Here is a 12,519-nt window from a genome sequence, read left to right on the forward strand (position 1 = left end):
TTATACTTCATATCAACAATAAACCCTTAGAAAGAGTCAAGGACTTTCAATACCTTGGATCGTACATCAGCAATACAGAAAATGATATCTTCCATAACAAACTCCATCCCATCTGGAAATCATCATTAGCATCATTAAAGACAAAATTAAGACTATACCATGCAACCAGTAGATCCATCTTCTTGTATGGTTCTCAAACCTGGACAATAAGCACCATAAAAACTACAGATCTAATTAACTCCTTTGGAACTACATGTCTCAGACTGAGCCTTGGATACATCTGGATGGACTGCATCACTAACTCTGCTGTGCTAAATCTGGCTAAGCAAGAACCACTTGTCAGTACAGTCAGAAAACTACAACTCAGATGGCTTGGGCATCAACTCAGACATCCTGAAGTCTCGCCCTTTTGGAATCCCTCATCTTGTACAGACCAGAAGATGGCAAATGCAGTAGAGGAAAACCATGCAAACAATTTTGGCAATACATATGTGAAACCATTAGTAGGCTGAACTGCAAAACTCCATCTGACATCTACCAGTTAGCTCAAGATAGAGAGACTTGGAAGACCATAATTTACAATATTTAATTTTTAATATAAATCTCTTTTCCCTTTTCACATTGCATCACATTGTGAATAAACTATGTATGTATGTACTCAAGCACACAAGATTTGCTCCTGCGATGGATCACATAAACAATAATTAGAAACTATCAAGCAAATAGGTCTACTAAATGGACACAATCTAAGAATATCACAGAAAATAATTAACAACTCTCCTATACAGCAACCTTGACAACAAGAAGAAGTCCACAGGACTCATATACCATATATTAAAGGCATCTATGAATGATTGGCAAAAATTATGAGAAAATATAAATTCATAATCTGTTGCCTTCTCCAAAAGACACACTCTCTCACCATGGATGCTACCTGGCATATAAAAAGTACCATGACCATGTAACTTACCTTACCATGGAAAAATAGGCAACTCTGTTAACAAATGAATCTCTGAACATCAAAACAACATCTGGTTCATCAAACCTCAAAAATCTGGCCTGGCACAATATGGGATTGAAAACAATCCAATGATAAAATGCCAAACTATTACACAGATCCATGTATAAACATGAACATTTATACAAGGAAAGTGCTGAAACCTTACTTCCTTGACCTAACCGCAATCAAAACAACTGCCTCACCATTCCTAAACTGTGGGAAATTCTTATCATTAACTGCATCAAATAAATGTATTCTCAAGGGTTTTTTCACTCAAAATTATCCACTTTAATCCAATTTATTTTCAGTCGAATAGTTTGTAACCAATTTATACATGGTTGTATATATGAAGGGATTCCAATGTAATGCATGTGCTCTGCTGTTTCCTGTACTTAAATTCCTCATTGTTGTTCTTTGTCTACACTAATGGTGTCTTACCACACATAGGACCAAATATCTGTATAATAAATCGATTTTTTATTGTGGTGCACTTGTGATTCTATAATAAAATTTCGGAGAGATGTGCTATCATTCTTGACATTTCCAAACTTTTTTGACTGAGGCCTACTAAGCAATTTGCCATCTCTCTTGGTCTATGTTACCCCTCTGTAATTGGGTAGCCAGATTTCTGGTCATTTACTGTTATGGCGAATGGCTCCCTCTCTTCAAGCTCTCAATCAATGGTAAAATGTCTTGGAGCTCTGTTCTATCACTACCCTTCTCCTATATATAAATGACCTACTCACAACACCAACTACTCCTACGAACAGCTTCGATGATGACAGTACTGTACATTCATCCTATTCACCTTAAAAGCTATGCACAGTGTTTAGACGTGCCAAGTTTCAAGATCTGTAACCACTTATCAAAACACCTCATTCAAGCTATCACCTCGAATGAGGTGAAAGCAATAAGTAAGCTTTTGTGGTTTAACAGTTAATATTATTATTATTATTATTATCTGACCACCATGGAATCAAAGAATTCATCATGGGAGGTCTATACTCTCTCATGCCAAAAGATCAAGCCCTGCCTTGAACCCATTCGTAGTTTCGGCATTCACCACACTTTCAGACAATACATTTCCCTCACAAATCACACAAAGAACCGGCTTCTCACTCCTGCCCAAATTACAGTCAAGCCTTCTGGTTCCTTGCCAAGGCTGTGGGATGCAACATCTTTTAAAGATAAAGCAGACTTTTTGGCATCTGTTTGTTACTCCAACACTCTCTTATATGGATAACCAAGGCAGAGTTCTTTCTGCTATTCCACAAACTATCTACAGTATCCTTCTCTGAAGAATGTTTCCAGAAGGACATCAGAAAAACACTCAGTAGCCTTGATATCAATAAGTCTCCTAGTCCTAATAGTATACCTCAAGTTTTACTAAACGTTTATACTCCAGAACTCACATCCATCTTGTATCATTTCTTCAAGCTATCATATTCATCTGGCATCCAGCCATCAAATTATTTTCATGTTGCTGTGATTTCAATACTCTCCAAAAATAATGATAAAAGTCATCACTAAGTGATTACCAATCACCAATGGCAGACTCCATATTGGTAATCACTTTGTGATTACCAATATAGAGTCTGCCATTCTCATTCCACAGCAGATCTCTTAGCGATATATCACCTATATCTCTTGGATACAGGTGATAGAAAAGTTTGGAGAAATTCAATTTCCAAGGCATTTGATTGAGTTTGTATCATGGCCTCCTTATCAAGCTACAGTCTTATGGTATTTCTCCTTCTCTTCTTCTCCAGTCATTTATTGCAGGGAATGACTTCCTTTCAATACATTTTTCAATCAATGCTGGTGTGCTCTCACCTATACCTACATTCTTTCTCCTATACATCAATGATCTCATGCTCTCTCTCTCTCTCTCTCCACCTCTCTCTATCTAACATCAAATCCTACTCAAAGATTTGATGATGAGTGTACTCTCCACTCCTCATTTTCATTTTCAGAACCTTGCAGTGATTAGGTAATTCACACTTTAAGACCTACTTTAAAAAATTCCTTGAACGCTGATCTTCCCATTCTCAACTGGCATGAGAATAACCTGTTAAATTTTAATGCCACCAAAATGCAATGCTGTCTCATTTCCAAGAAGGAAGACCATACCTTACACTTCTTCAATTGTAACAATATTCTGTTCACCAACCAGTTCTCTTTTCTTGGGTCAACTTTCAGATCTAAGCACATTAGGTTCATAGCTTCATGAGCCTCCAAAAAGCTTGGTATTCTTTTTTGTTCCAAACAGTACTTCTCTCCTTAACAACGCCTGACATTTTATAAAACTGAAATCCACTTGACCCTAGAATGATGTTTCCACATCTGGAGTGGTGCATTAAAGACTCTCCTCACAATTCTTGACTGTATTCAGATGCAAGCAATTTACTTAAGTGATGACCTCTCCTTCGGTGACTCCCTCAAGTTGCATTTCCATGGATGCTCTGTTACTGCATTGTATCTTTTGTAGGTATTTCCATGGGTGCTGCTCAATTGAACTGTTCACTGCCATCCTTCCACTAATCATGCATAAGTAGCTGCTGGTCAATAACCATATGCCATTTAACTCCAAACTCACTGAACCAACTTCTCATCCTTGGTCTTCATTCTCTGCAAACCTTCAGAACAGTCTTTCCCTTACTGTTTCAATCCTTAGTTCTTCAAGAAACACATCAGAAAGTTTTTTTTCTAACCACTTATTCATATACACCACTGTCTTGCCATTGGCCTTGGGTCATCTCATGTTTCAGGATGTTGTAAAAAAAATCTCCAGAAGTCAAACAACAATGTTAAACCCATGATCATCTAGTGGTTAGGACATTGCGTTGTGGCCGCAATAACCCAGGTTCGAATCCTGGTCACGGCAAGTATGTATTTGTGTACGAAGTTAATTACAAGAAAACAAATAGATCAATTTTTTTGTCTTGTTAATGACAGCAGAAGTATGAAAGATAAGATTAGGAGAATGGAAGAGATAAATGCAAGGCGAATCAGAGTAGGAGAGAGAGAGAATTTAAGGGAGTATGAGTGAGAGGTATGGGGGTGCTAGAAGAGGAGAGAATGGAAACAGTAGAAGAAAGGGAATGAGAGAGAAGTATGAAATGCTAGCAGACGAGAGGATGGAAACAGTAGGAGAGACGGAATGAGAGAGGGATATGGAAGTGCTAGAAGTGGAGAAAATGGAAACAGTAGGAGAGAGGGAATGAGACAGATGTATGGGAGTGCTAGAAGAGGAGAGAATGGAAACAGTAGAAGAGAGAGGTATGGGAATGAAAGAAGAGGAGAGAATGGAAACAATAGGAGCGAGGGAATGGAAACAATAGGAGCGAGGGAATGGTAAAAGGTATAATGTATGGCGACTCAACGATCCATGGAAAGGGTGGCTATGGCAATTAAGAGAGGTGAAAGGGTAGAGATGATTGTGATGGTAGGAACGAATGACTTGAGTGGTAATGTAAGTGGGGCAGCGAGAGATATGAGATTTTTGCTTGAGACTGTACGGAAGAAGACAGAGAGAGAAAAAATAGTGTGCGTGTTCCCTAGGTATGATAATGATGAGCTGAGCAGAAGAGCGGTGATATTGAATGGCATAATAGCGAGAATGTGTGAAAAGAGAGGACTGGTATATGTGGATGCTTGGAGTGCGTTTGAGGAAAGAGAGGAATTGTATGCGAGAGACCGTTTACATTTGAATGAGGAAGGACGTAAGCATCTAGAGAGATTGCTGTTCTGAACGAGTCAGTGTGTCCCAGGGAGGATGATAGCAGGGGTGGCCTCTTGTGGGAATGGATACTTGGGAGAAGGGAGACAATGTCAGGTAACACTGAGCCCAGCGGAATCTAGAAGGGACAATGCTAGGTATAGAAACAATGGCATTTATATGCTTTATACTAATGCCAGGAGTATCCGGAATAAGGGAGAGGAATTGGTGGCGCAGATAGCATCAGCCTGGCCAAAAATTATTGCGATCACTGAGACGTGGTTGACAGAAGGGGATATAACAAAAGGAATAGAAGTCGCTGGGTATAGCATTTTTCGTCAGGATAGGAGGGGAAAGCATGGTGGTGGGGTACTGCTTATGATAAGTGATGACCTATGTCCTCTAAGAGTGGAGAATTTGGAAGGAAGTGAGACAAATGATTTTGAGAGCGTATGGTGTGAGGTAGAGGTAGGCAAGACAGGATATTTAGTGGGGTGTTGCTACAGACCCAGGAGCACAGAGGATGGGGACCAGGAGATGTTTAGACAGCTAAGTTTGGCAAGTGCAAGAAGAATGATTGTTATGGGAGATTTTAACTTCAGTAGTATAAATTGGAGAGAGGAAGAGACATGTAGCAATAGGGGAATGGAATTTCTAGAATTTTAACTTCAGTAGTATAAACTGGAGAGAGGAAGATGCATGTAGCAATAGGGGAATGGAATTTCTAGAATTCTTGAGGGACAAATATCTTAGGCAACATGTAACAGAGGGAACAAGAGGTTCAAAAGTTTTGGATTTGGTTATAGCATCAGAAGAGTTGATAATAACTGAGTTGACGTCTCTCCCACCAGTTGGAGAGAGTGACTATATGGTATTGACTTGGAAAATGAATAGACATGCAGGAGTATCAAAGAGACGGGAACTTATGTGGTATTATAAGGCAGGTGATTATAATAGTCTTAGACGTCAACTTCAGGAAGTTTCATGGAGGGAGTAATTGGAAGTCCGGGATATCACTGATGTGTAGGAAATTGTGAAAGAATATTTGTTATCAGCAATGGTAAGTTGTATACCACGAGTGAAGAAGAGGACGCAATTTGGAGTAAAGTGGATGACAAACAATATTAAACAGGAATTACATGCGAAAAAGAGGCTATGGAAGAGATATAAGGAGACAGGTGAAGAGATGCATGAGGAATATAAGACACAGGCCAGAAGAGTGACTAGTGTGGTAAGGAAAGCAAAACTGGAATATGAGAGGAGATTGGCCCTAAGATCCAAAGAAAATCCTAGGGTGACTGATGCAGAGGACATAGTGGAATTGTTCAATGAACACTTTATTGGAGTATTTCATCCTAGAGGAGTCAGTTTTAATGCTAGAGGGATAGGACTGGTTCGAGGTCTGGAGGTACAGGAGGAGCGTGTGTTTCAGATACTGAGTACTCTGGATGTCAGTAAAGCTGTGGGACTGGATGGTATTTCACCACGAGTTTTGAGAGAATGTGCTAGGGAATTGACAGTGCCTTTAATGTGGGTTTTCAATGAAAGTCTGGCTTTGGCAAAGGTGCCCAGGGAATGGAAGAAAGGTAAGATAGTGCCATTGCTTAAGGGTGGTAACAGACTGGAAGTGTCTAATTATAGGCCAGTCTGTGTGTCATCAGTAGTTGTTAAGATCTTGGAGAAAGTAGTGAGGTACCGTATACAGCATTGAGAAGATGAGGGTAATGTTATCTGTGAGAATCAACATGGATTTGTGAAAGGACGCTCTTGTTTTAGCAATATGCTAGCCTTTTATAATAAAGTTACAAGAACATTAGATGAGGGAAAGGCATATACTGCAATTTTCTTAGACTTGGCGAAGGCATTTGACAGGTTGCCACATGATAAGCTGATATTTAAGTTGCAGCACATGGGTCTGAATGTCAGAATGATGAACTGGATTCAGGATTGGCTGTCCGATAGATATCAGAGAGTTGTGTATGGTGGAGCAGTTTCAAGGAAGCAGAGGGTTACAAGTGGGGTCCCACAGGGCTAGGTGCTGGGACCTATACTGTTTAACCTTTATATCAATGATATTGTCAGTGGATTGCAGGGGAGTGTTCAGTTGTTTGCAGATGATGCAAAGCTGGGAAGGTTTATTAGTAACAGTGCAGATGTGGCAGCACTGCAAGAGGATTTGAATAAGCTAGATAGATGGGCAAATGAATGGGGTTGTCAGTTTAATGCAGCAAAATGTAAGGTCTTGAGGTTTGAGAAACATCGATGGAACACTGCATACTCTACGGGAGGAGTTATACTGGAGGAAGTAGGGGAGACAAGAGATCTGGGATTGATAGAAACCTGAAATTTAGGGGGCATATTGCAAAGGTTGTGAAGCTAACATAGAGGATTGTTGCAACAACGAAAAGGACACTGACCTGCAGAGATAAAACAATTATCATTCCGTTGTATAAGACCCTGATCAGACCACACTTGGACTATTGTTCTCAGATTTGGTCCCCAGGATTTGAAGGGGATAAATTAACTCTGGAAAGGATACAAAGACGGATGACAAAGTTGGTTTCAGGACTCTACAAGGATAGTTATGAGGATCGGCTGAGAGAATGTGGACTGCAGAGTTTGGTGGATAGAAGAAGGAGAGGTGATATGATTGAGACTTTTAAACTGTTGAGAGGTGGTTACAGGGTTGACACTGGGGAGTTCTTTCACTTGGTTGAACAGCGGGAAGGAGTGATGACAAGAGGCCATTCCTGGAAGTTACGAAAGGAAACTGTGAGCAAGAGGGTGAGGAGTGGTTTCTTTGTGTGGAGGATGGTTGAGCTGTGGAATGCATTGCCTGATGGAGTGGTGGGAGCAAGAACGGTCAATGAGTTTAAAGAGTGGTATGATAGACTTTGTGTATCTCAGGGGGGGGACCTCCCCTCGATGAGTCTTGACAGACTTTATGTCTTAGGAAGGACCTCCCTCGATGAGTCTTTTGACTCTTTGGTGGCCTGAATAATAATAACCATTCGTGGAATTTTTTTTTTTTTCATATCATTAGAAAGCAAACCCCTATCCATACAAAGCAAATGCCGTGTATAGACAGGGGATCAAGAGAAAAGCAACCTACTGATGTTTTTTGAAGAGCTGGACATTGTAGTTTTCAGGGAATACTTAATGTGATGGTTGAGGTTTTGGTTAACTGAAAACTGAACAACTCTAAATTGCAATATAAATAATAATAATCTTCAGAACACGTGCAATTTACACACATAAAATACTAGTTGTGGTGGGGAAGGTGGACAGTTAATGGCATTGATGGAGATGATTGGTAGTAGAGGTTCGGTATAGTGGTGGAGACAGTTGTACAGTAGGTGTCCTCCAGCGATGAGTCTTCGGACTCCTTGGAGGTGTCACGAATAATAATAATAATAATAATAATAATAATAATGTAAATTGCATGCATTCCCCTTGATGGTTTGCCTGGTTGCAAGATAAAAAAAACAGGTTTTTAGTTCATTTCATGTAATACAGATTGACAAATAATAAAATAAAGATTATTTCAGCAAAACAACATAAAAATACAAAACAACAAGAGTTTGGCCATACATTTCTTTGGTATTATATACTTATGACCTCACAGAAAATTAAGAGTTTCCATACCAACTTTTGCTTCAACTTGAAGAATATCATTTTCTTTGTAACCTAAATGTTTAAGATGTGATAGTACTCTTTCAACCACACAGGAAGGATTAGCAGGAAATATTCCAAGATGATCACCAGGCTCATAGGTCAGTTCTGAATTTCCTTTTGTGTCTAATTTCACTAGAATTGTTTGTTTCCTAAGGAAGAAAAGAAACAAAAATTAAATAAAAGCACTGAGATTTTTCTGATGATAAGAAAACTGGTATTTTCTTATATCTTTAAATGTGGTTAGGTCCAAAACTACAAAATCTAGAGAACATTTTAATTATTATCATCTATTATTTAGACACCTCCAAGGAGTCCAAAGACTCATCCGAGGGCAGCTACCCTACAACTCTTCATCTCCACCACTTCCATCTGTCTCCATCATCTACACCAACAACATATACTGCCCACTACACTACTATTTTCTGTCTATAAATTGTATGTGTCCTGAGGGCCGATCAGTCTGTATTATTATTATTATTATTACCCAAGACCATATGGAGTCAAAGACTCATCTAGGAGATCCTTTTATCATACATACAGCTCATCATACTGTGCTTTAAACACACTCAAATTCTTTGAAGACACCACACTTTCAGGCAAGGCATTCCAATCATTAACAACTCTGCATGAAAAAAACCTGCTTCTCACTCCCCTACTCACACCCACTTTATACAGTTTCCAGGGATGATCTCTGGTTCTCCCCCTGATCTCCCACTATTATCTGCAGAACCTCTCCAGCATTGATCCTACAACAATCCCTTAATAACTTGTAGGTCTCTATCATATCTCCTCTCTTCCTCCTGTCCACCAGATTCTGCAAGTTGCATCTTCTCAATCTTTCCTCATACTCGACATTCCAGAGGTTAGAAACTACCTTAGTCAGTTGCCTCTGGATCCTTTCTAACATCTTGTAATCCTTCTGAAAAACCAGGTGACCAAATCCGGGCACAATAGTCCATGTGTGGCCTAATCAAAGCCTTATACAATGGAACAAGAATCTCCCTACTTCTACAAGTCAGTGTCCTCTGCATCATTCCCAAAAGTCAATTGTGTTGTCTTCACGATTTTGGCTATGTGTCCCCTAAATTTCAGATATTTATCCACTGTTACCCCAAGATCTCTTAATTTCTCCACCTCCAACAATATATCCTCACGAAGCATACATTCTGCATCCCATTTTTGTTTTCCAAATTTTAAAACCTTACATTTTGCAACATTGAACTTACATCCCCATTCCCAATTTTTGAGTGAACAGACTCAATTAGTGCAACTATTTCATCTGCCTTGTTACTTACACTTCTAGCATTTGTATATAAACACAACAGCTCAATCCTGGATCTACAGCTACTTCCACTAATAACACTCCTTCGATGTGATCTCTCCATGCTCGACTAGGGCCATTTCCCTTTCTGCGTACTGATTTTAGAATCCTCTTCAATTCCATCTGTTTCCTCTTGATCCTAGATTATCCCATTTCTTTCCTGTCAAGACATGCTCTCACTTCCTCTTGGAGCATCCACCTTTCTCATTCCGTGTACTCCTGTTCACCTTGAGCCTCCCCGTCTCCCTGTTCATCTTACATACCCATCCTCTCATTTCCATGCTCATGCCACTTACTTCCTCATTCATAACATCCTCTTCAATCTCTCCTGTCGTACTCTCCTGCTATTCCACATCACTTCCCACTTGATCTGTTTCATTCTCTGTACTCACTTCTCCACCTTCCTGCAACAGCGCAGTATTAGTGCAGATAGACTGCATTAATAAATGAAGTCCATTGCTCCCATACAGTTCACTTTGTCCTTCAAACTCATTCCACACATTAACAAATTGTATTCCCCTCTCCTAGCACATTTCAGCCAACATATCATTCATAATCCAGATATAGACTGGTGTTGAGGCTAGCTGGTGAAAGGACGTACTGTCGGAGAGCTCCTGAAAGATTTGCGATTTTTGTTGATTTATTAATATTTTGTTAGATTTAATTGTGTAATTTTAGTATATTATTGTAGTTTTATTAGCGTAGTTAGTGTACTAAAGTGTTTTATAACATAATCTATGTCGGGAAGTCGCCGCTAGAGGGATTTGTAGTGTGTGGTGTTCGTGAAAGCTCCAGATAAGATAAGCATTATTTTCAGTTATCGTTGATAAATTTACTTTAATATTGTGTAGTTTTGTTTGCCTTGCATATCTTAGTGCGTCTGTCTGTGTGTTTTTGGTGTTTATAATTCATAATTTGATAAAATACATTACTAGTAAGTATGGCTCCAGTACGAAGGAAAATGGCGGCCAGTAATGATGGTTCGCCATCTTCTTTCAAGAATGGTAATGTAAAGGAGATGATTCAGTGTACTATCTGCGAAATGTACACTTTGCGAAGTGTGGTCAGAGTGTAGTTAGATGATAATAAAGGAGTGAATGTGTGTAGAAAATGTAGGGAGAATGAGGAATTGAAGTGTATTTCGGATCGTGAGTGTGATATTTTTGTCAAACTTCAGAATGAAGAAAATAGGGATATGAAAAGAAATGGCGAGGTTGTACCAGAGAATTGTGAGAGTGTGAATGTAGAAAGTGTGAATGATAGTATTAATGGTTTTACAGAGAATAAAAAAGATGAGATAGATGCAATGAGTGAGATCGCGTTGTTGAATGGTGTGATACAAAGGGCAAAACAGCAGCTAGAGCGTATGAGCAAAAGTCGACTGAATGAATCAACCAATAATAAAAAGTATGACAGGAAAAATAGACGTATGAGTGTGAACATGAACAAAATGAAGGATAGAGTGCTGTATGGAGACTCGTTAGTACGAGGTGTGTTAGTAGAGGATTTGACAAAATCATACCAACCTGGTGTGACCATAAAGGATGTAACTGAGTCTATTAGAGAGCAAAAGGAAAGGGTGAAAGAAATGATTGTTGTGGCAGGTACGAATGATTTGAAAGGAGATAAAATGGAAATGATAGAAGACCTGAATGAATTGTTTGAGGTAGCAAAAGAAAAGAGTGTTAGAGAGTTAGAATGAGTAGTCTTTTGCAACGGTATATGACAGTGAAATATTTAAAAGGAGGGCCATAATTGCGAATGACTTTATGCGTAGTTATGTATGATGAGTGGTGTGGAATTTGTGGATGTGTGGAGTGAGTTCGATGGGCGAAAGGATCTATATAAGATGGATGGCTTGCATTTGAATGGTTACGGTGTAAGGAGACTTAAGAAAGTGTTGCTAAATGTAATGGGTGTGCAAATTCAGGGAAACTAGATTTATTAAGGGGGGGGGGGATAGATATATACAATCCTTAGGGAAGCAGTTGAATGTATGAATGAATATAATATGCCCGAGCAAATGACAACAAATCAGAGTGGGATAGTTAATATAAGGCATCAAGGTAGGGTTGGGGCTAATGGGGGGGTCATAAATTCATGTACACTAATGCTAGGAGTATTAGGAACAAGAAGGAAGAGTTTTTGGACATGGTTGGCACTTCCAGACCACAGGTTATTGGTATTAGTGAATCATGGCTGACTGTAGATGATATAGCTAGTGGGATTGAATGTGATGGGTATAGTGTGTTCAGAAATGACAGGGAGAATAAAATGAGGGGAGGAGTATTGTTGATGATAGCCGATGAGCTACAGCCAAGGAGAATAGAAGTTGAATTGCAGGATAGAGAAAAGAGCACATTTGAGGCCATTTGGTGTGAGATTGTGGCTAGCAGAACTAAATATACAATTGGGTGCTGCTATAGACCAGGTCAGGGAAAAGATGGTGGTGACAGTATGCACAAGCAAATAGAAGAAATGAGTGGAAGGAGGGTAATTATTATGGGAGATTTCAACTATGGTCGCATTGATTGGAGTGAGGAGAGGACACACAGGAGGAAGGAATTGGATTTTATGCGGTTATTAAGGGATAACTATCTGCGACAGCATGTAATGGAAAATACTAGGAGTCAGAGAGTGCTTGACCTAGTAATTACATCTCAGGATTTGGCTGTAACAAATATGACCACATTGCCACCAATTGGTGAGAGTGATCATAGGGTCTTGACTTGGGAGGTGGCTAAAGGTGTGGAATTTTCAATTAAGACAGGGTACATGTGGAATTATCGGGCTGGAAAGTATGAC

At 39.4% G+C, this 12,519-nt stretch overlaps 1 protein-coding gene across 1 annotated transcript in view; it reads right to left on the reverse strand.

Moving 5' to 3' along the window:
• LOC150107076 (nitric oxide synthase, inducible-like) overlaps positions 1–12,519 on the reverse strand; it is a 317,964-nt gene that overhangs the window by 68,247 nt on the left and 237,198 nt on the right. The window contains exon 13 of the mRNA XM_090391607.1: positions 8,364–8,542. Coding sequence (XP_090247733.1) covers positions 8,364–8,542 — 179 coding nt within the window. The remainder of the gene's footprint in view (positions 1–8,363; positions 8,543–12,519) is intronic.

Source organism: Typopeltis vanoorti, chromosome 4 (genome assembly GCF_054136105.1).
Source record: "Typopeltis vanoorti isolate ZY-2024b chromosome 4, IOZ_Tvanoo_1.0, whole genome shotgun sequence".
Taxonomy (NCBI): Eukaryota; Metazoa; Arthropoda; class Arachnida; order Uropygi; family Thelyphonidae; genus Typopeltis; species Typopeltis vanoorti.